The 23,950-nt window shown below is 55.7% G+C and overlaps 2 protein-coding genes across 2 annotated transcripts in view; both read left to right on the forward strand.

Moving 5' to 3' along the window:
- The window catches only part of ASB1 (ankyrin repeat and SOCS box containing 1), a 491,590-nt gene that overhangs the window by 57,173 nt on the left and 410,467 nt on the right, over positions 1 to 23,950 (forward strand). The gene's annotated exons all lie outside the window — the stretch shown is intronic.
- Positions 22,321 to 23,950, forward strand: part of TWIST2 (twist family bHLH transcription factor 2) — a 31,711-nt gene continuing 30,081 nt past the window's right edge. The window contains exon 1 of the mRNA XM_007536510.2: positions 22,321 to 22,852. Within this exon, the coding sequence (XP_007536572.2) occupies positions 22,367 to 22,849 (483 nt within the window). The 5' untranslated portion in view covers positions 22,321 to 22,366 and the 3' untranslated portion in view covers positions 22,850 to 22,852. The remainder of the gene's footprint in view (positions 22,853 to 23,950) is intronic.

Here is a 23,950-nt window from a genome sequence, read left to right on the forward strand (position 1 = left end):
AATAGTAACTGCTCGGCTCTGGCTCTGTAGTGTGGGGATTGAACCCGGGACTTCGGAGCCTCAGGCCTGAGAGTCTCTTTGCACAACCATTAAGCTATCTTCCCCTGCCGCACTACCTGGTGTCTAAAAGCTGAGAGTTGGCTGGGGTGGGGGGGAGATAGCAGGATGGTTCTGAAAAAGACTCTCGGGCCTGAGGCTCTAAGTCCCAGGTTCAATCCCCTGCACCACCATCGGCCAGAGCCGAGCAGGGGTCTTCAGGGGGAAAGATATCAGATGGCCAAGACTCTCAGAGCCTGTGAGGACCCTGGTGGTGGTGGTCTGAGAGGTGGGAGGGCAGGGACTCAGCTGTGGTGGGAGCCCTGTCACCTGACCGGCTTGCTAACCCACCACTCATCACAAATCAAAACCGAAACAAAACAAAAAAGCCACAAAGACTCGTCGAGAAGCCAGGTCTGGGTGACGGCTCTTTACCCAGCGGCCGCAGTTCTGTGCTCAGGGAGACTGGACGCCCCTCTCGCAGGTGGGGGTCTCGGCCTGCAGCCCCCCAGCTGTGAGCCAAGTCCTCTCTGTGCCTGACCATCTCCCTGACCGTCTGTCTCCCTGACTGTCCGTCTCCCTGACCGTCTGTCTGTCTCCCTGTCTGTCTCCCTGACCGTCCGTCTCCCTGACTGTCCGTCTCCCTGACCGTCTGTCTGTCTCCCTGTCTGTCTCCCTGACCGTCCATCTCCCTGACTGTCTGTCTCCCTGACCGTCTCCTTGACTGTCTGTCATCCTAACCATCTACCTGAACGTCTTTCTGACCGTCTGTCTCCCTGACCGTCTGGCTCCTCTGACCTCTGCTCAGGCTGCTCTGTGTTCCCAACTGGCTTTGGGTGGTGGACGCACCTGCTGGACCCCACACCCCAAATACCCACAAGACCGAGGGCTCCGCTATGAGAGAAAGCAAGTGTGTGAGCTTCCTTCCCTCCTTCCTCGGTCCTTTCTCTCTCTTCCTTTCTCCCTCCCTTCGTCCCTCCCTCCCTTTCCTTTCCCCCCTTTCCCCTTCCTTCCTCTTTCCCTTCCTTTCTTTCTCCCTCCCTCCTTCTTCCTTCCTTCCTTCCTTCCTTCCTTCCTTCCTTCCTTCCTTCCTTCCTGCCTTTCTCTATCTCCTCCTCTCTCCCCCCCTTTTCCTTCGTGGCATCACTACGAGGTCTGGGCCCTCTGCAGCATGCGGCCTGCCACCCTCCCTCAGAGACGGACCCCAGAGTGTCACAGGCCCAGTGGGGCTGCTCTCGTTCTTGTGTTCTCTCACCGGTCAGTCACATGGGGGGCAGCAAAGCTCTGCTCAGTGACAAACACAAGCCCTCTCCGTGCAGGAGGTGGACCCGGGGAGGCGGCCCCCTTGCAGCCAGACTTCATTTCTCTTCTCTGTCTTTTACTTGGATCTTTCCTTCCCTCCCTCCCCTCCCCTCCTTCCTTCCTTCCTTTTTTTTTTCCTTCCTTCCCTCTTTTGAAATATTTTGATTTCTTAATTTCCTCTTTTTTTAAAAAAATATTTATCTATTTATTCCCTTTAGTTGCCCTTTTTATTGTTGTAGTTTTTTTATTGATGTCGTCATTGTTGGTTAGGACAGAGAGAAATGGAGAGAGGAGGGGAAGGCAGAGAGGGGGAGAGAAAGACAGACACCTGCAGACCTGCTTCACCGCCTGGGAAGTGACTCCCCTGCAGATGGGGAGCTGGGGGCTCGAACCGGGATCCTTACGCCGGTCCTTGCGCTTTGCACCACGTGCGCTTAACCCGCTGCGCTACTGCCCGACTCCCTTAATTTCCTCTTTGACCCAGTAGTTGTTAAGCAGTGTACTGTGGAGTTTCCATATTTTGGAACTTTTACTAATTTTTTGTTTATTGTTAAGAGTTAGTTGAATTCCACTGTGGTCTGAGAAGATGCTTGGGATGATTTCAATGCTCTTGAATTTGCTGATTCTGTCTTTGTGGCCTAACATATGGTCTATCCTTGAGAATGACCCACGTGGACTTGAGGAGAATGTGTATTCCAGTTCCTTGGGGTGAATGACTCTGAAAATGTCCAATAGTTCTAGTTTATCTATCTCCTCATTTAGCTCCCTTATGTCTTTGTTGATTTTCTGCCTGGGTGATCTGTCAAGTTGAGAGAGTGGGGTGTTGAAGTCCCCTAGTATGACTGTGTTGCTGTTAATATATTGCTGTAGCTCTTTCAGTAGATGTTTGAGGTATTTAGATGGCTTCTCATTGGGTGCATAGATGTTAATAGCTGTTAAGTCCTCTTGGTTGACTGATCCTCTGAGTATTAAGTCATGTCCATCCGTATCTTTTTTATTTTATTTGTTTTAAGATCTATCATGTCAGATATGAGAATAGCTGTTCCTGCCCTTTTTTGTGGTCCATTGGCTTGTATGACAGTTTTCCATCCTTTCACTTGGAGTCTGTGTTTGTCTTGTTGAGTTAGGTGGGTTTCCTGTAGACAGCATAGTGTTGGTTGTGTTTTCTGATCCATCTTCCTACTCTGTGTCTTTTAATAGGTGAATTCAGGGCATTGACATTTATTGATGTCAAAGATTGAAGATATTTTAACGCCATTCTTGTAGAGTTTTAGAGTGTTTTGATATATGTTCTATTTATGGTGGTCTGACAGTTTATAGGAGACCTTTCAGAACTTCTTTCAGGGCAGGCTTGGTGATGGTTGATTCCTTCAACTGTTGCTTGTCTGAGAAGGTTTTGATGCCTCCATCTAGTCTGACTGACAGTCTAGCAGGATATAGTAGTCTTGGCTGAAAGTCTTTCTCATTGAGCACTCGATAGATATCTTGCCATTCTCTTCTGGCCTGTAGTGTTTGTGTGGAGAAGTCTGCTGCTAATCTTATGGGTTTTCCTCTGTAGGTGACTCTTTGTTTTTCTCTTGCAGCCTTCAGGATCCTTTCTTTATCCTTATACCTCTCCATTCTAAATAGGATGTGTCTGGTGTCTTTAAGTCTGGCTTCATTCTGTTTGGGCCCCTCTTGAACCTTTATGTCTTTGATGTTGTCTAGAGAAGTTCTCAGCTATTATGTCCTGAAGAATGCTTTCTTCCCCTCCCTCTCTTTCTTCCCCTGGTAAGCCAATAATGCGTATGTTATTTTTTTCTGAAGTCGTCCCATAGGTCTCTGTTATTGTTTTCAGTATCTCTTAATCTCTTTTTGAGACCTCTTTTTTATTGTTTTTATTGATGTCGTCATTGTTGGATAGGACAGAGAGAAATGGAAAGAGGAGGGGAAGACAGAGAGGGGGATAGAAAGATAGACACCTGCATACCTACTTCACCGCTTGTGAAGTGCCTCCCCTGCAAGTGGAGAGCCAGGGGCTCAAACCGGGATCTTTACACTGGTCCTTGCACTTTGCGCCATGTGTGCTTAACCCGCCATGCTACCTCATGACTCCCTTTTTGAGACCTTGTACTTCTTTCTTAGTTTCCTCTAATTCATCCTTGATCTTGCTAATTCTGTCTTCTGCCTCACTTATCCTGATCTCTCCCCTCTGCTGTTTTCTGTAGCTCAGCTGTTTTGTTCTCCTGTCTAGATGTTGTTTTAGCTTGTTCAGCTAGTTGTGTCTTTAATTCAGCTACTTCAGCTTTCAGCTCTCTAGTGACCTCAGGATAGTGTTTATTTTCCACATTTCATTTGCTGTTTCCCCATTTCTGATGACATCAATTTCAGAAGCCTTCCTCACTCCTGTGATTAGTGTTGGGTTGCTGTCCTCATTCTTCTGTGCTTCTATCTGTTTGGGATTTTTTCTGGGCTTTTGTCCTTGTTCATTCTCCAATGTTTCTTTTTTGGTCTGACCATTATATTTGGTATGTTGTGAAATTTACACAAATGTCCTGGTGCTGCTGTTTGTATCTGGTGTGAGGTGGCTTCTGGCCAGTTGGCTCCTGGATCCCTGCGGCTGGTTGCCTCTGGCCTTTGGAATGTTTCAGGAATGAGTGGCCTGTGATTTAATGTGGACACAGCTGCTTTTGGAAGATGGGAGGCAGGGTCTCTTGTGTTCAAACTGAAGAGAGAAGTGCATGCTTGGAACAGCAAGACAGAACCTTCTTAGCTGAGTACAGCTTTCAGTCTCAGAGAACCCCTCCCTCACTACTTCTCAGTCCACTGACCACACTTGCCTGCATTGACTTGTGTCTAAATAAGGTTTTTAACAGTTCTCAGTTGTAAATCTTAAGTTTTTTTTTTTTTTTTTTTTTTCTCAATCCCCGAGGTGAAGCACAGTGGCTGTTAAAACTTTGTTATGTCGACAGTGGATTGTCTGGGCCAGGCAGTGGTGCACCCAGTTAAGCACACACATTACACTGTGCAAGGACCTGTGTTCAAGCCCCCTGGCCCCCACCTTCAGGGGGAAGCCTCATGAGTGGTGAAGCAGGCCTGCGGTTGTCTCTCTGTCTCTCTCCCTCTCTATCATCTCCTCTCCTCTCAATTTCTGTCATCATCAATTATAAATAAATGAATGAGTATCGACAGTGGGTTGTCTATGATTCACTTCCCCTGCAGGCTATGTGGGTCTGAGCCAATCAGAGGACTTTTTAACTATAAGTAGTTTTTTGTTTGTTTGTTTGTTTTTAACTTAATCACTCCCAGGTGACCAGAGATAAAACAGGGTGGAGAATGGATAGCACAGTAGTTATGCAAAGGGACTCTCATGCCTGAGGGTCCAAATTTCGAGGCTGGATCCCCCACTCTGCTGCCAGCCAGAGCCCAGCCATTCTGCGTGGACTGTTGAGTCCCTGAAGAAACCCTGGTCGCCTCCCGTGAGTCCTCACATGATTCTTCCTGTTTTCCCAGTCTGTCAGGAGAGCGATGTGAGAAGGCTCCCACTCCACACCCACACCTCCCAACCACGGGGAGGGAGATTCTGCCCTGAGTCACGGCCAGCCTGCCCTTGAGGTCAGTATAGGGTCTCCCTGCTGCCGTCCAGGCTCTCAGGGGCAGCAGCAGTGGATGCCTAGAACCCAGTGTTGTGATTGGTGAGTCGTAGGTTATTTGCTTTTTTTTTTTTTTTTGCCTTCAGGGTTATTTCAGGGGCTCGGTGCCTGCACCACAAATCCACTGCTCCCGGAGGCCATTTTTTCCTTTTTGTCACGATGGTTGTTTTACCATTGTTGTGGTTATTATTATCATTGTTATTGATGTTGTTGTTGTTGGATAGCACAGAGAGAAATGGAGAGAGGAGGGGAAGACAGAGAGGGGGAGAGAGAGACAGACACTTGCAGACCTGCTTCACCGCCTGGGAAACAACTTCCCTGCAGGTGGGGGGCTGGGGGCTCGAACCAGGATCCTTTCGCGGGTTCTTGTGCTTTGTGCCATGTGCGCTTAAGCTGCTGCATTACCTCCCGGACCCCTCTGCTTTTTTTTTTTTTTTTAAATTTTTTAACAGTCTATTGCTAAACCCAGACCCAGAAGTGGTGTGTCGCAGGTGGCCGACTCCCAGACCGGCTCTAGCCGACCCCGAGTCGGGTCTTGTGGTCCCCCGGAGTCTCGTTCAGCCCCTTGCTGGAGCCACATGTGTCTGTACTCACCTGGACTGGTGCGCTCCAGTTTAAGCTGCTGAACCTTCAGGTGATGGTCCTCTGTAGTTGGGGGGGGGGGGGCAAAATGTCCCCTCCCTCTTTCTCTCTTCCTTTCTTTTATCTTTCTTCCTTTCCTCCTCTTTCTTTATCTCTTCCTTTCATCTTTCCTTCTTCCCTCTTTTTTCTCTTTCGTTCTCTCCCCTTCTTCCCTTTCCTTCCTCCCTCCCTTCCTTCCTTCCTTCCTTCCTTCCTTCCTTCCTTCCTTCCTTCCTTCCTCCCCCTCTCCTTCCTTCTTATTGGCAGAGTGGGTGTCTGTGGGGCCTGTAACTTTTGCCAGTGCTCGCCTTCTGCTCTAAGACAAGAGGGCAGCTTTCTCTGGAAGTGGATCAGTGCTGCTCCTGGTTGCTGTGCTCCCAGCCTCCTGCCTGCTCCCAGCCTCCTGCCACTGAGGGACCAGCCTGCCCTCCAGATCTTAGGGAGGGAAAGCAGCTTGGCGATGGAGGGTGTGAGGTGCTTCCTTGTTGGGGTGCCCGGGAGGACCCTCTGTGCTCCTGAGACCCCTGCTCTGGCCTCCAGGGAGCTGGCTGGTCCGGCGGCGGGGGGGGGGGGCAGCACCTCTGAGTTGGGGCCCAGGGCATGTTTATGGATACAGAATGTTCCAGGTTGACAGGCTGGGCTTTGCGTGTGATCAGGCCATGTTGTGAGCAGATCCCTAGGAATGTGGCATTCCAGACTTTAGAGGGAAGGGGTTGCTATGGCAATGGCTGGGGGGGGGGGCTTGGCCCAGAGCTGGAGGGTGGGTCCTTCTGGGAGCTCAGAGGTCTGTCTGCAGCTAAAAGGAGATGAGGAAACCCCTCCGCTGAAGGCCTGTGCCTGGGGTAGACAGAGGCCCTGAGGTTCTCCAGAAACTTCCACAGCCACACAGCCGGGAGGCACCATGGAGGGGCAGAGTCCCAGCTTATGCACTGAGGAAGGGTCCAGGAGGGACAGGGCGGACAGAGCCCGGCCACCAGCTCCTGCCTTGCGCTGGTGCTGCCCTTGGCCACTGCTGACCGCCGAGGGCGCCCAGGGCTCACGGCTCACAGCACCCGGCTCAGAGCAGCTCAGTGCCCCTCTGGAAGGCCGGTGGGTGCCCCGTCAGGTGCCCTGAGCCCCCAACTCTTCTTCCACAGCCTGGAAGTGTCACCGCACGGCGGCCATCTGGGGGACCTTCCCCGGAGGAGGATGGGGCAGCTCTGTCCATGGTGCGGGCGGACCCCGGAGACAGCCCCCCACACTCTCCTCCTTTCAGCTTCTCTGTTTATTAATTTTTTATTTTATTAGACTTTTTATTATCTTTTTTTTTTTTATTTTTCCCCCTCTAGGGTTATTGCTGGGTCTCAATGCTGCACTACAAATCTACTGCTCCTGGAGGCTGTTTTTTCCCATTTTGTTTCCCTTGTTGTTGTTCTTTTTATTAATATTTATTTTATTTATTCCCTTTTGTTGCCCTTGTTGTTTTATTGTTGTAGTTATTATTGTTGTTGTCGTTGTTGGATAGGACAGAGAGAAATGGAGAGAGGAGGGGAAGACAGAGAGGGGGAGAGAAAGACAGACACCTGCAGACCTGCTTCACTGCCTGGGAAGCGACTCCCCTGCAGGTGGGGAGCCGGGGTTCAAACCGGGATCCTTACGCCGGTCCTTGTGCTTTGCGCCACGTGCGCTTAACCCGCTGCGCTACAGCCCGACTCCCCTTGTTGTTGTTCTTATTGTTACTTTGCCATTGCTTTATTGCTGTTGGATAGGACAGAGAGAAATGGAGAGAGGACTCTGACTCCCTTTATTTTGTTTTAATGAGCGAAATGCAGAGAGAAACACACACACACACACACACACACACACACACACACACACACACACACACACCAGAATCATGCCCCGGCTCTGGCTGATGGTGGTGCTGGGGATGGAACCTGGGACCTCAGAGCCTCAGGCAGGAGAGTCTTTGAAGAAACATCATGCTTTCTCCACAACCCCATTAATAATAATAATGATGATAATAATAATAACAAGAATTTAAGAATGATTATTATTATTAACTATTCCCCAGAGCCCTGCTCAGCTCTGGCTGATGGTGGTGCTGGGGATTGAACCTGGGGCTTCAGGACCTCAGGCAGGAGAGTCATTTGCAGACCACTGTGCTGTCTCCCCAGCCCTACCTGTCTCTTAAATGTCCCCTGCTTTGAGCATTGCAAGATGTCCTCAGACCTGACTCAGTTTACATACTGAGAAGCGTGGCCTCAGGGCCTGTGGGAACTCCCGGAAGGCTTTGTGACCACACGCTTTCTACGTCAGCAGAGAGAGAGGCATGAGGCAGGGATGCTCCCTTCGGCCCTCCCTCCTCTGACGGGCTTCCCCCGCCCCAGTCTCACCCGTCATAGTCCTGGGTCACCTGTCACTCACTTCAGGACACCCGTGTCCCCAGTCCCCCCCATCCTCCCCGTCTCCTCCTATTGACCCTGGACTCCCCTTTCTGCCTGCTCCCCTCTGGCTCCTCACTGAGTCCTCCCCCACCCACTGCTCCTGGCGGCCACGTTGCCCATCTTATTGGACAGGACAGAGAGAAACTGAGAGGGCAGGGGAGCTAGAGAGGGAGAGAGACAGAGAGACACCTGCAGCCCTCCTTTAAGCCCAGGTCCTTGTGCTTAGTACTATGTGTGCTTGACTGAATGCACCACTGCCCGGCCCCCAATAAATAGAATCTCTTTAAAAAATTGAGAAAAGGGGGAGTCGGGCTGTACTACAGCAGCGGGCTAAGCGCAGTGGCGCAAAGCACAAAGACGGGCATAAGGATCCCGGTTCGAACCCCGGCTCCCCACCCGCAGGGGAGTCGCTTCACAGGTGGTGAAGCAGGTCTGCAGGTGTCTGTCTTCCTCTCCCCCTCTCTGTCTTCCCCTCCTCTCCCCATTTCTCTCTGTCCTATCCAACAACAACAACAACAATAATAACTACAACAATAAAACAACAAGGGCAACAAAAGGGAAAAATAAATAAAATAAATATTAAAATTTTTTTTTTAAATTGAGAAAAGAAGAAAAAGAAAGAGAGCGAGAGACCAGACCCCTGCACAGAGCCGGCAGGCAGGCCCTGCGCTCCAAGGCCGCGCTGTCTGCTGGCCTCTCCTCCTCCCTCTGAGCAGGCTCTGCCCTCTCTGCCCTGCAGGGCGCTTGCTGGGAGGGAGCTCAGGCTGGCGGATGTGGCAAGGGCTCCCCAGAGCCACCACAGCTGGGCCAGGCAGTGGCCTTCTCTGGGGAGGGGCCCACAGACAGGGGCTCTGAGGCTGAAAGTGGGGTGTGGGGGCTGGATAGCTCAGCTCTGAGAAGGGGGAGGCCTCACGGGCAGAGCTGGAGGACAGGTGACTGCAGACAGTGGGCCTGGTGACACACAGAAGGACAGACCCCTCTCCCCCAGACACCGGCTGCAGGGCAGGTGTGGTATGGGGCTGTCATCTTAAAATCTCAACTGACCACTCACTACAAATTAAAAATAGGAAGAAAATTAAAGGTGAGCCGACAAGATGACTTACCTGGAGAAGTGTATCCTTAAAAGAAGAGTTGTTTATTAACGAGAGAGAGAGAGAGAGAGAGAGGAGAGAGAGAGAGGAGAGAGAGAAGGAGAGAGAGAAGGAGAGAGAGAGAGAGAGAGAGAGAGAGAGGGAAAGAGGGAGAGAGAGAGAGGGAGAGAGGGAGAGAGGGAGAGAGAGAGAGAGAGAGAAACCAGAGCAGCCCTCTGGCACAGACAGCACTGGGGCTTGAACTTGGAACCCCATGCTTTTCTGCCCTGAGTGCTAACCACTGCCCTACGTCCCGGGCCTCTGGACGGCACAGGCTGACTCGGTGCAGGAGCCTGAGTCCAGCCTCAGAGCCCGGCGTGAACCATCGCGGTGTGACACACATTTGAAAGGGCCGTGGGTAAGTGCTGCCTGGAACCTTCCAGAAGGCCCCTGCGTGGCCTGACGTCCAGACCCAGCCATGACCGTGAAGGACACACCGCAGGCACGTGGACCGCGGCCTCTCACCCACCCCCAGGCCAGGCTCTGCTCGCGGGGGGGGGGGGGAGGTGAGGCCTTGGCTCACAGCACCCCTGGGAGCTGCCCGACCGAGGGGTGTTCCTTGCCCTCCCACAGGGTCGCAGTAGCTGGGAAGGTGACAAGGTCTCCCTCCTCTGCATTCCCAGGTGTCCCTGCAACTCGGCATCACCCTGGTGGCTTCACAGCCTCTGCCATTCCTGCTGTCAGGAGCCCCAGTCTTGGGACAGACAGGGCCAGCTCCCCCCCCAGGACTCCAGGGAGGGTCCTCCTGCCTCCAGCAGCTCCTGGGGACTCAGGGACCCCAAGGTGGGGGCAGGATCACATGGCATCTCCTCACCCCTCACCTCTCTCTCCTCCTCTGCCTCTGCCTCCAGGGTTCTCGCTAGGGCTCAGGGCCGGCACTACAAATCCACAGCACCTGGCCGCCGTTGTTGTTGATGTTTTCTAGTTTATTTTTACTTGAGAGAAATTTACAGAGAGAAATTGAAAGGGGAGGGGGAGATAGTGAGGGAGAGAGACAGAGAGACCTCTGCAGACCTGCTTCACCACTTGTGAAGAGCTGCAGGTGGGGAGCAGAGGCTTAAACCCGGGGCCTTGTGCTTGGTGACGTGTACACTCACCTCCAGACCCTTTTTCCCCTCCTCCACCATCTCATGCTCTTCTTACTGTTATTGTCACCAGGGTTATCTCTGGGGCTCGCTGTCAGCACTACAAATCCCCCATTCCTGGTGGCTAGCTTGCCTTTCCTTTCCTTTCCTTTCCTTTCCTTTCCTTTCCTTTCCTTTCCTTTCCTCTCCTTTCCTTTCCTTTCTGAATAGGACAGAGAGAAATTGAGAGAGAGATAGGGGGCAGAGAGAGAGAGACCTATAGACCTGCTCCACCAATCGTGAAGCTTCCCCCCTGCAGGTGGGGGAACCGGGTCTTGAACCCGGGGCCTTGTGCACTGTGCTGTGCATTTGGCCCCCTGCACACTGCCTGGCCCCCATCTCTCTGCTTCTTACAAAGCCACTTGTCACTGCAGTTAAGGCCGCCTGGGGGTCCAGAGCGGGGGACAGAGGCCGGCTCTGCTGACGGTATCCCAGAACAGCACAAAGGGGAGGAGGCCGTGTGTCCTGACACTGTCCCGCTGCCCCCCCCTGTCTGTCCCAGGCCCTGGGCCACTGGCTTCAGCAACAGGAACATCCATGTTGCCACCATCTGGAAGGCTGACGGGAACCTGGCTCCCCTGCCACATCTGGTGCCAGACGCCCACAAAGAGGCGGCCCGGCTCTCGCCCAGGGGACCTTTCCCAGGGCCCAGCCTCCTGCCTCTCTCAGGGTCCTGCTCGAGGGCCCCCTGGTCCTCCATGGATGCGCTTCTCTGTGGGGAAGGAGCCGGACACTCTCCCTCCACGGGTCCTGGGAGCCTGAGGCCGAGTTGGAGGAGTGAGGCGGCAGCTGGGCCTGGGCTCACTAGCTAATTCAAAGCAGAGCTGCTTTCCTGGCTCATTTGAATAACAAAGGCAGAGGTGGACCCACATCTGTGGATGCTTCTCTGATACTTCTGACTCTGGGCAGGAGGGAGACTGGGACCCTGGGGGACGGGGTGGGAGGTGGGGAGCCCCTGGTGTGCGGGGTGGGGGTGGGGGGAGATGCCTTCAGCCACATGCAACCCTGTTTCTCTTCCGATCCCGGGCTCCCGGGCAGAGCTGGGCCTGGGCGGCGTGACCAGTGGACCAGCCACAGGCCACTGCAGTGGGGCCACGGTGCTCATGCAGTGTGGTGAGCACCCCCTTCCTCCCTCCCTCCCTCCCTCCCTCCCTCCCTCCCTCCCTCCCTTCCTTCCTTCCTTCCCCTTTCTTTCTTTCTTTCTTTCTTTCTTTCTTTCTTTCTTTCTTTCTTTCTATCTTCCTTCCTTCCTTTCTCTTTCTTTCTTTCTTTCTTTCTCTCTCTATCTCTCTCTTTCTTTCTTTCTCTCTCTCTTTCTTTCTTTCTTTCTCTTTCTTTTTTCTTTTGCTTTCCATCCAGAAGAGTGATTTGCTTATTTCCTTCCTTCCACCCTTCCTTCCTTCCTTCCTTCCTTCCTATTTTTATTTTTTGCCTCCAGGGTTATCGCTGGGGCTCGGTGCCAGCACTATGAATCCACTGCTCCGGGTGGCCATTTTTTCCCATATTATTGGATAGGACAGAGAGAAATTGAGAGAGGAGGGAGATAGAGAGAGAGAGACACCTGCTGACCTGCTTCACCACTTGGCAGGGGTGGGGGGCTTTCAGGTCCTGGTGCTGATGGTGGAGGAGGACTAGGCTGGGGTGCGAGTGTTTTGCAGAAAACTGAGAGATTTTACACGTGTCCCAACAACAAGTGCTGGAGAGCCTGTGGGGCAGAAGAACCTGCACTGCTGGTGGGAATGCCAGTGGGTCTGATCCCTGCACAGCAGCCTGGAGACTCTCAGCAGGCTACAGGGGACATGCCCCCGACCCTGTCGTTCCTCTTCTGATGGTGATGGTGATAGTGGTGGTGGTGATGGTGGTGATGATGGTGATGGTGATGGTGGTGGTAGTGGTGGTGATGGTGATGGTGGTGGTAGTGGTGGTGATGGTGATGGTGGTGGTGATGGTGATGATGGTGATGGTGATGGTGGTGGTGGTGATGGTGATGGTGGTGGTGGTGATGGTAATGATGGTGGCGACTGTGATGGTGGTGGTGATGGTGATGGTGGTGATGGTGATGATGGTGATGGTGGTGGTGGTGATGGTGATGGTGGTGGCGGTGGTGATGGTGGTGGTGGTGGTGATGGTGGTGGTGATGTTGATGGTGGTGGTGATGGTGGTGATGGTGCTGGTGGTGGTGGTGGTGGTGATGGTGGTGATGGTGATGGTGGTGATGGTTGTGGTGATGGTGGTGGTGGTGGTGGTGGTGATGATGATGGTGGTGGTGGTGGTGATGGTGATGGTGGTGGTGATGGTGATGGTGATGGTGGTGGTGGTGATGATGATGGTGGTGGTGGTGGTGGTGATGGTGATGGTGGTGGTGGTGATGGTGATGATGATGGTGATGGTGGTGATGGTTGTGGTGATGATGGTGGTGATGGTGATGGTGGTGATGGTGATGGTGGTGATGGTTGTGGTGATGGTGGTGGTGATGGTGATGGTGGTGATGGTGATGGTGGTGGTGATGGTGATGGTGGTGATGGTGGTGATGATGATGGTGATGGTGATGGTGGTAATGGTGATGGTGGTGGTGATGGTGATGCTGGTGATGGTGGTGATGATGATGGTGGTGGTGGTGATGGTGGTGGTGGTGATGGTGGTTGTGGTGATGGTGATGGCCTTCATGGTGCTGGTGGCGGTGGTGCTGGTGGTGGTGGTAGCAAGGAGGGAGAAGATTCGTGTTTTAAAGCTTAGAACCCTGGACTCTGACAAAGAGAGTCAGAGTACCCCCCCCACTGCTGTCTTGTTGAGCCCTTATCCCGGGGGCCACCCTCCACCCCTCACCATCCTCCCAGCGAAAGCCCCAGTGGCCCAGTGCTCCCCAGACTCCCCGGCTTTCCCTGTGTCTGAATCTTGGTCCTGCAACGCCAGCATCATCCTAAGTCATGGCCATGGTATGTGCCCAACTTCAGAGCCCAGCCCTGGCGGCCTCACTCCCAAGGGTGCCCGGTCCAGCTTAGTGGCACAGGGCCTGAGTTGGCACCTCAGTGTCTCGACCCCTCCTCATGGCTGGAGGGCTGCTTCTGCTTTTTAGGAGATGGGGACATGTCCCCGGAGCCCCACAGGGAGAGGGCTGACTCAGCCCCTGCATCTGGCTCAGAGCTCTGCCTGGGACATGCCAGGACCACACAGACGACGGGGTGGGGGCGGAGGTAGGGTGCCCGGGAGCATGTGGGGCGAGGGGCAGGGCAGGAGGTGGCTGCTGACCCCCCCTCCTCACACCCCTCTTGTGCAGGGACCCCAAATGGGCCCTGGGGGCAGGGTAATACCTCAAGAACTGGGAGAGGCATAGCTTCTTCAAGGAGACCCGGTGCAAGAAGGAAGTTCCTAGAATTCTGTGTCGGGAAGGTTGAGCAGATGGTGTCCCCAGGAAGGAAGCTGGGCTGTCACCAAGCCCCAGTAATAACCCTGGTTGAAGAAATAAAATAAAATAAAATAAAATAAAATAAAATAAAATAAAATAAAATAAGGAGAGAGAAACTCCCAGCCTTGGCAAGGTGTGGAGACACGGAAGCCCTCAGTGATGGCGGGGCTGAGCCGCGGTGCAGCTACTGTGAACAGCACCCTTTCATCTCCTCGGCAGGGTTGAGAATGACTGTGTCACCCAGCACCTCCACTCTGAGCTGTAGACCCCAAGAAATCCACATCAGAAGTGTTCAGACAAAGGCTGGTCTGTCAGTTGCCAGACTCTGAGAGCAAGCCCAACGCCCATCAGCGGATGCACAAGCAAGGTGTGCCCCAGCCACAGGTGGGATATTAGTCAGCCAAGAAAAGGAGCGGAGTGTTGGCCCATGTTACGGGCTAGATAAGGCCCAAGGGGGTTCAAAGGAAAGCTACCGGGAGAAGCAGCTCCCCTCCACGCCCCGAAGGCCCCACTACCTGGGAGCTCCCGGGCACCCATGTGGATGGAGAGGAGACGCCCAGGGGATGGGGCAGGCAGACTCTTCTGGAACGTTCTAAGGGACTCATAACTCGGCATGTGGACAGAGCGGTGGTGCCCCTGGGCTTTGTGTCTCTGTCTTTCAAACAAGCAGATGGAAAACTCCTCCCATTCTGCTGGCAGAATGTCCAGGTGAGGACAGGTTGGGGTGCGGGGCTGGTCTCCCAGGTGAGGACAGGTTGGGGTGCGGGGCTGGCCTCCCAGGTGAGGCCACATTGGGGTGCGGGGCTGGCCTCCCAGGTGAGGACAGGTTGGGGTGCGGGGCTGGCCTCCCAGGTGAGGACAGGTTGGGGTGCGGGGCTGGCCTCCCAGGTGAGGCCACATTGGGGTGCGGGGCTGGCCTCCCAGGTGAGGACAGGTTGGGGTGCGGGGCTGGCCTCCCAGGTGAGGACAGGTTGGGGTGTGGGGCTGGCCTCCCAGGTGAGGGCACGTTGGGGTGCGGGGCTGGCCTCCCAGGTGAGGACAGGGCTTGGCCACAGCCTGCAGCTGGAAGCGGGGTCAGCAGGGGACCCTCCAGCCCCTGCAAGGACACCCACATCCCAGGTAGGCAGGCAGGAGGGATGCCCCCTCGCAGGGAGGACTGACCCTCCTTCCATGCTCCTCCCTCCCGGCTCTGCCCACCCACCATGGGGCACCAGGGAGGGGTCTGCCCCCGCAGGCAGACAGGGAGGCACCAAGACACACCATTCCTGTTTCAGCTGAAGCCGGGTGGTCAGGCTGACACACGGGGAGTCATAACAGCGTGTGTGAGAAGTGGGGAGATGCCTCTCTCTCCCTTTCTCTCTCTCTCTCTCTCCCTTTCTTTCTCTCTCCCTTTCTCTCTCTCTCCCTCTCCTCCCTCTCCCTCTCTCTGTTACTCTCTCTCTCCCTTTCATCTCTCTCCCCCCTCTCTCCCTCTCTCTTTCTCCCTCTCTCTCTGTCTCCTGCCTCCCCCTCTCTTACTCCCTCTCTCTCTCTCTCCCTCTCCCTCTCTTTCTTATTCTCTCTCCCTCTCCTCTCTCTCCCTCTCTCTCTCCCTCTCCCTCTCTCTCTTATTCTCTCTCCCTCTCCTCTCTCTCCCTCTCCTCCCTCTCCCTCTCTCTCTATTCTCTCTCCCTCTCCTCTCTCTCCCTCTCCCTCTCTATCCCTCTCTCTCTCCCTCTCCTCCCTCTCCCTCTCCTCCCTCTCCCCCTCTCTCTTACTCTCTCTCCCTCTCTCTCTTAAAAGAAAGACAGCACAACAAACCCACTGTTCTGGGTGGCTACTATTTTCCTTTCCTTTCCTTTCCCCCCTCTTTCTTTCTTTCTTTCTTTCTTTCTTTCTTTCTTTCTATTTTATATAACAGGACAGAGAGAGATTGAGAAGGGAGGGAGACAGAGCCCTGCTTCATCACATGTGAAGCTTCCATTTGCAAGTGGGGAACAGGGACTCAAACCTAGGTCCTTGCACAGGTCCTTGCACTAACACTGCCCAGCCCCCTTTTTATAACCACACACTGCTGAATGTTGCTGTTCTCGGTGGAAACAGCAAAGGTGGCGGGTTTCAGAATGAGACTTGGGGTTTCCTCCTTCACTGGGGGTGCTCCTGGGGGCAGAGGGTTCTGGGGTAGGGATCCTTTTGGCCAAAAGGCATTGCATGTATTTGAAAATTTTCAATTTTTATTTTTTTCCAACAGGGTTATCATGGAGGCTCAGTGCCTAGATGAAGCCTCCATTGATCCTGGCAGCTCTTTTTTATTTTTCTTCTCCCAACCCCCTTTATTGGTAGAACAGAGAAATTGAGAGGGGAGGGGGAGACAGAGAAGGAGAAGGATGCCCTTTGACAGATGACTAGATAAAAGAATTATGGGACATATACTCAGCGGAGTATTATCAGCAATGAGAAAGATGATGTTCAATAGCACAGCTACATACAAGATACTGGGTACTGTACAGCAAACCCTAACAAAAGGACTTTTCAAAGTTAACCCAATTACCAAATAATGTGATGATAACATTAACTATCGATTGTCTTTTTGAACCTTAAGACAGCAGGAGCCTCACATCTCCACTGTAGAGCCGCTACTTCCCCCAGTCCTGGAACCCTTGGATAGGGCCCACTTTCCCGTATGCCTCTCGCAATCCAAACCAAATAACATTGCATCCGCCGATCACAGCCTAACCAACGCAACGATTGCCACCTCAACATGCTTCACCTCAGACTGTGTCCAGAGACTTCGCGTGTGGAATGACAACCCTTCAGCTTCACTACTCGGGTGAGACCTTTCCTTTTATAGTACACTCTAATTCCATCTCAGGTGGCTCACTTTCTAACAAAGTCCCATAACCTAGATATACACCAGTTTCTGTGAGAGAGAGCATATGTTCACACGTATCCATAAACTACTGCAAAATATATACCTGAAAGCAGAAGTACACTAGAGTTTGCAGTGAGTACCCCCCTAACACTTCCTCTCCACTATTCCAAGCTTGGGATCCATGATTGCTCAACAAATTGTTTGGCTTCGTATGTTAACTCTCTTTTCAATCACCAGGTTCCAGATGCCACCAGGATGCCGGCCAGACTTCCCTGGACTAAAGACCCCACCAATGTGTCCTGGAGCTCAGCTTCCCCAGAGACACACCCTACTAGGGAAAGAGAGAGGCAGACTGGGAGTATGGACCGACCAGTCAATGCCCATGTTGAGCGGGGAAGCAATTACAGAAGCCAGACCTTCCACCTTCTGTAACCCACAATGACCCTGGGTCCATGCTCCCAGAGGGACAGAGAATGGGAAGGCTATCAGGGGAGGGGGTGGGTTATGGGGATTGGGTGGTGGGAATTGTGTGGAGTTGTACCCCTCCTACCTTATGTTTTTGTTCATTAATCCTTAAATAAAAAATTTAAAAAAAAAGATGATGTTGTGTCCTTTGGCATGAAGCGGATGGAACTGGAGATGATGTTTCGTGAAGCAAATCAGGAGGTGAAGGACAGCTGGTTTATCTCATGTACAGAATAGAGAGAAGTGAGCACACTAATATGAAAAAAAAACCTAACAAACTCCAGCCTATTTCTAAGACTGTGGGAGAACTAGAGTGGTTATCTATGGGCGTGGGGGTGGGGCGGGGACACAGACCTTGGTGGAAAAAAGACTGTACTGTTAACCATCCCTCAATAAAGCTCTAAGAGTTAAAAAAAAAACAACAATGGGGGGGAGGGAGACAGAGAGACCCCTGCAGCCCTGCTCCACCACTCGTGAAGCTTTCCCCCGCAGGTGGGGCACGGGGGCTTGAACCCGGGTCCTCGAGCTTGGTAACATGCGCGCTCTGGTGACTGCACCCCCGGCCCCCTGTAGGCGGGGTGTCTGCTACGCCACGTATCTTGGGGGCTCGCCTGGCCCGTGGGGGTGGATCTGGTCCCGTCACTCCGTCACTCCAGCAGGCAGGTCTTCTACTTGGAGCTGGAAGCCATGACCCCACCCCCCATGCTTAAAAGAATGTGGGGGAGAAGGAGATAAGGTCAAGGGTTTGTGAGCCTTTTTGTGTCCATAGACTTGCTGCCATGGGTGTGTGTGCTGAGAAACGAAGTGCTTCTCTGGAAAACAGCTATGACTGGACTCCCGCATCTCTGCGATAGAAGGACCATTAAAACGAAAACAAAAACAGCCAAAGTGTCTGTGAGACACTGAGGTCCCCGGGAGGCACGGCACTGCTGCGGTGTCCTCAGCCGTTATTAGATCTCCAATAAAAGTAAGTCAACGGGACGGAAACAGGCAGGCGTGCAGGAGCTGTGGACTCACATGTGAGCCAGCCCCCATCCCTCGGAGAAACAAAGCAGCAGAAGAGAGAAGGAAAGAGTCTTTCCTGCCTGGCGCTCGGGCTCAGCTGGTGTCTCCCGGAGGTTGGCGGAGGGAGGGGGGGTCAGAGGAGGCGGTGGCGGCGGGACCAGAGTGCCAGCTGGCGCGCGATGGGCGGTGGGGTCTGCCTGTCCCCTGGTGGAAGAGACTCTCAGAGGATGAGAACAAGTTCAGGGAAAGCACAGAAACCTAGGGAAAGTGTGGTCCAGAGACTTCCACCTCCTCCCCATCACCCTGAGAGCTCTCTCCCCCTCCTCTCCCTCTCCTCTCCCTCTCCCTCTCCCTCTCCCTCTCCCTCTCCCTCTCCCTCTCCCTCTCCCTCTCCCTCTCCCTCTCCCTCTCCTCTCCCTCTCCCTCTCCCTCTCCCTCTCCCTCTCCCTCTCCCTCTCCCTCTCCCTCTCCCTCTCCCTCTCCCTCTCCCTCTCCCTCTCCCTCTCCCTCTCCCCTCTCCCCCTCCCCCTCTCCCTCTCCCTCTCCCTCTCCCTCTCCCTCTCCCTCTCCCTCTCCTCTCCCTCTCCCTCTTCTCTCCTGTCCCTCTCCCTCTCCCTCTCCCTCTCTCTTCCTCTCCCTCTCTCTCTCCCTCTCCCTCTCTCTCTCTCCCTCTCCCTCTCCCTCTCTCCCTCTCTCTCTCCCTCTCCCTCTCTCTCTCTCCCTCTCTCTCTCCCTCTCCATCTCTCTCTCCCTCTCCCTCTCTCTCTCCCTCTCTCTCTCTCCTCCCTCACCCTCTTCCTCTCTCCCTTACTCCCTCTCCCTCTCTCTCCCTCTCTGTCCCACTCCCTCCTTCTCTCCCTCTCTCTCTCTTACTCTCTCTCTCTCTTCTCCCTCTCCCCCCTTACTCTCACTCTCCCTCTCCCTCTTCCTCTCTCCCTTACTCTCTCTCCCTCTCCCTCTTTGTCCCTCTTCCCTCCTTCTCTCTCTCTCTCTCCTCCCTCTCCCTCTCTCTCTCTCTTACTCTCTCTCTCCTCCCTCTCCCTCTCTCCCTTACTCTCTCTCCCTCTCCCTCTCCCTCTCTGTCCCTCTTCCCTCCTTCTCTCTCTCTCTCTCTCCCTCTCCCTCTCTCTCTCTCTCTTACTCTCTCTCTCCCTCTCCCTCTCTCTCTCTCTTACTCTCTCTCTCCCTCTCCTTCTCTCTCTCTCTTACTCTCTCTCTCCCTCTCCCTCTCTCACTCACTCTTGCTTCTCTAAACAAGCACCTAAACAAGCACGTCCAGTCACACTCTCTGGCCAACCACAAGAGCTCTGGCTGCCCTTCCTGGCTCTGCTGACCTCAGTACGAGAGAAATTTGCCACCCCCCACCCCCACCGCCACCCCCCACCCCGTCCCCACCCCACCCCCGGAAGGGCCATCTCCACATCCTCCTCTGATGCCTTTTTATATCAGCACGACATCAGAGCTCCAATCCGCTCCACACTGCCTGAAGCCCTCAGCAGTGTAGTGCTCCCTGGCTGGTGCTCAGTCCTCCTGTGTTTGAGCAGTGCTCCCTGGCTGGTGCTCAGTCCTCCTGTGTTTGAGCAGTGCTCCCTGGCTGGTGCTCAGTCCTCCTGTGTTTGAGCAGTGCTCCCTGGCTGGTGCTCAGTGCTCTTTTGCCTACAGCATCTGTGCGGGGAGCACTCACCGAGCTTCAGTGCAGCACCTGTGTGGAGGGATCGAACCCGTGGCCTGAGTCTCTGGCATGAATGGCTCATTGCAAAAACATTGTGCTGTCTCTTCAGCCCCCAAACTAAAAATCAAAGTGGCAAAATCTATTTTTTATTTATGGGATTCACTGTCTTACTGCCCAGGGCCTCACTGGTGGTGTGGGGCCGTTACTTGCTTTTCCCTCAGGAAGTGGGTGAAACACAGGGGTGGCGGCCAGTGTGGGCCCCTGATGCTGAAGCTTCCTCACAGCATGGTGCTCCCACATGGTGACCTGGAGCTCGAACCCGGGTCCTCGCACCAGGGAAGGCGAGCACTCTACTGGACAAGCTATCTCCCAGCGCCTAGTTCATTTCTCTTCACAGGAGAGAGAGTGAGGCCCAGGCTCTGCTCAGCTCTGGCACAGGGGCTGCTGGGACGAAACCAGGACTCCGGGGGCCCCCGCATGCCAGGTGTGCTTGTCTTGTTCAAGGACTTGCAGAGGCTCTGGGCCCGCATGCCAGGTGTGCTTGTCTTGTTCTGGGACTTGCAGAGGCTCTGGGCCCGCATGCCAGGTGTGCTTGCCTTGTTCTGGGACTTGCAGGATTCTGGGCCCTGCATGCCAGGTGTGCTTGTCTTGTTCTGGGACTTGCAGAGGCTCTGGGCCCGCATGCCAGGTGTGCTTGCCTTGTTCTGGGACTTGCAGGATTCTGGGCCCTGCATGCCAGGTGTGCTTGTCTTGTTCAAGGACTTGCAGAGTGTCTGGGCCCGCATGCCAGGTGTGCTTGTCTTGTTCTGGGACTTGCAGGATTCTGGGCCCTGCATGCCAGGTGTGCTTGTCTTGTTCTGGGACTTGCAGAGGCTCTGGGCCCCGCATGCCAGGTGTGCTTGTCTTGTTCTGGGACTTGCAGAGTGTCTGGGCCCGCATGCCAGGTGTGCTTGTCTTGTTCTGGGACTTGCAGAGGCTCTGGGCCCGCATGCCAGGTGTGCTTGCCGTGTTTTGGGACTTGCAGAGGCTCTGGGCCCGCATGCCAGGTGTGCTTGTCTTGTTCAAGGACTTGCAGAGGCTCTGGGCCCGCATGCCAGGTGTGCTTGTCTTGTTCTGGGACTTGCAGAGGCTCTGGGCCCGCATGCCAGGTGTGCTTGCCTTGTTCTGGGACTTGCAGGATTCTGGGCCCTGCATGCCAGGTGTGCTTGTCTTGTTCTGGGACTTGCAGAGGCTCTGGGCCCGCATGCCAGGTGTGCTTGTCTTGTTCTGGGACTTGCAGGATTCTGGGCCCTGCATGCCAGGTGTGCTTGCCTTGTTCTGGGACTTGCAGGATTCTGGGCCCTGCATGCCAGGTGTGCTTGTCTTGTTCAAGGACTTGCAGAGTGTCTGGGCCCGCATGCCAGGTGTGCTTGTCTTGTTCTGGGACTTGCAGGATTCTGGGCCCTGCATGCCAGGTGTGCTTGTCTTGTTCTGGGACTTGCAGAGGCTCTGGGCCCCGCATGTCAGGTGTGCTTGTCTTGTTCTGGGACTTGCAGAGTGTCTGGGCCCGCATGCCAGGTGTGCTTGTCTTGTTCTGGGACTTGCAGAGGCTCTGGGCCCGCATGCCAGGTGTGCTTGCCGTGTTTTGGGACTTGCAGAGGCTCTGGGCCCGCATGCCAGGTGTGCTTGCCTTGTTTTAAGACTTGCAGGGCCCTGGGTGGTCACCAGGGAACCCTAAGGGTAGCAGCGCCCCCAGACTGGGCCAGATCTCCCCAGAACCATTTGAAATATGCTGATGGAGCCGGGTCCCAGGCTCTCCCCAGGCCTGGAGCACTCCCCTCAGCTCTGCAGTGGAGGACCCTGGGGTGTGCAGTACTGGACTGCGGGTGGTGGGGGCTGGAGTGCAGAGTACAGGGGTGGGCAGGGTGCCTGCAGGGTGCACTAGGGGGTGCGCCCGGGTGCTGGGGGGATTGTGTAGGGGGTGGATCCCAATCCTGGGGGTGCCAGGGGTGGCCGTGGGTGCTCATGGGGCCATACAGGGTTGCACCAGGACTGGGGGTGGGCGGTGGTGCTGGGAAGGCCTGGGGTGAGTGGGCTGCGGGGTACAGGGGGCGCAGAAGTGGGGCCTGAGCATAGAGCCCTGGCAGACAGGGCACCTCGCCCTCCAACCCCCAACCCCATGCCCCGCAGGTCCCTGGCAGGGCTCTGGCACAGGATGATGAGGCCGGGTAGCTCAGTGATCTGGACGGATGGAAACCTCGTATGGCCCCGACTTGGAGGTGTGTTTCCACTCGGGGCCCCAGGGCCCGTCAACTGCAGTCTGGGTGAAGGACCGTATCTGAGCAGTGGGGCAACAGGGGTTGTGCGCCCAGGGGCGGCCCGTGAGCACCGAGGGTCCCCACTGCATCCCCTCCCGTGGTCTTTGCCTCCCAAGTCCCTGGTTCCCCAGGGGTCAGCTAGGCAGCCGGGCACATAGCTGGGATGCCGGGGCTCAGGGTGCCAGGGCTGGGGTGCCCGCCCCTGGGCGCAGAGCTGGGGTGCTGGTCGCCATCCCACGGGGGAGGGGCAGACCCAGCCGGGGGCGGAGGTAGGGAGGAGCCCCGAGCCCGCCCCCCGGACCCCCGGCCAATCCCCTCATCGTCCCGGCCCCCCGCGAGGACTTAAGAGCCGGGGAGGGCGGCCTGGAGGCAGCGGCTCCGTCCGGAGCTGCGGGCGGCATGGAGGAGGCGCCCTGCTCGCCCGCGTCCCCCGCCGGCAGCCTGGCCAGCAGCGAGGGGGGGCCCGCGCCGGCCCGCCGGCCCGGCCGCAAGCGCCGGCTCGGACCCGGGCCCCGGGGGGAGATGGGCAGCCCGGCGCCCGCCAAGCGCGGCCGGAGGGGCAGCCCCGGGGCGCCGTCGCCCGAGGAGCTGCAGAGCCAGAGGGCGCTGGCCAACGTGCGCGAGCGGCAGCGCACCCAGTCGCTCAACGAGGCCTTCGCGGCGCTGCGCAAGATCATCCCCACGCTGCCCTCCGACAAGCTGAGCAAGATCCAGACGCTCAAGCTGGCCGCCAGGTACATCGACTTCCTGTGCCAGGTGCTGCGCAGCGACCAGCTGGACGGCAAGGCCACCAGCTGCAGCTACGTGGCCCACGAGCGCCTGAGCTACGCCTTCTCCGTGTGGCGCATGGAGGGCGCCTGGTCCATGTCCGCGTCCCACTAGCGGGTAGGTGCGGGCCGGTGCGGCGGGGCTCCGGGTGCGGGACACTGCGTGGTGTGCAGACACTGCGGGCGCCCTGTCTCTGGGGTGCAGGGACACTCCGAGCGCCCTCTCTCCTGGTGCAGAGACACTCCGAGCGCCCTCTCTCCTGGTGCAGGGACACTCCGAGCGCCCTCTCTCCTGGGTGCAGGGACACTCCGAGCGCCCTCTCTCCTGGTGCAGAGACACTCCGAGCGTCCTCTCTCCTGGTGCAGAGACACTCTGAGCGCCCTCTCTCCTGGGTGCAGAGACACTCTGAGCGCCCTCTCTCCTGGGTGCAGAGACACTCCGAGCGCCCTCTCTCCTGGTGCAGAGACACTCCGAGCGCCCTCTCTCCTGGGTGCAGAGACACTCTGAGCGCCCTCTCTCCTGGTGCAGAGACACTCTGAGCGCCCTCTCTCCTGGTGCAGAGACACTCTGAGCGCCCTCTCTCCTGGGTGCAGAGACACTCTGAGCGCCCTCTCTCCTGGTGCAGAGACACTCCGAGCGCCCTCTCTCCTGGTGCAGGGACACTCCGAGCGCCCTCTCTCCTGGGTGCAGAGACACTCTGAGCGCCCTCTCTCCTGGGTGCAGAGACACTCTGAGCGCCCTCTCTCCTGGGTGCAGAGACACTCCGGGCGCCCTCTCTCCTGGTGCAGAGACACTCTGAGCGCCCTCTCTCCTGGTGCAGAGACACTCCGGGCGCCCTCTCTCCTGGGTGCAGAGACACTCCGAGCGTCCTCTCTCCTGGTGCAGAGACACTCTGAGCGCCCTCTCTCCTGGGTGCAGAGACACTCTGAGCGCCCTCTCTCCTGGGTGCAGAGACACTCTGAGCGCCCTCTCTCCTGGTGCAGAGACACTCCGGGCGCCCTCTCTCCTGGGTGCAGAGACACTCCGAGCGTCCTCTCTCCTGGTGCAGAGACACTCTGAGCGCCCTCTCTCCTGGGTGCAGAGACACTCTGAGCGCCCTCTCTCCTGGGTGCAGAGACACTCTGAGTGCCCTCTCTCCTGGTGCAGAGACACTCTGAGCGCCCTCTCTCCTGGTGCAGAGACACTCCGAGCGCCCTCTCTCCGGGTGCAGAGACA

The sequence above is a fragment of the Erinaceus europaeus genome, chromosome 7 (genome assembly GCF_950295315.1).
Source record: "Erinaceus europaeus chromosome 7, mEriEur2.1, whole genome shotgun sequence".
NCBI lineage: Eukaryota > Metazoa > Chordata > Mammalia > Eulipotyphla > Erinaceidae > Erinaceus > Erinaceus europaeus.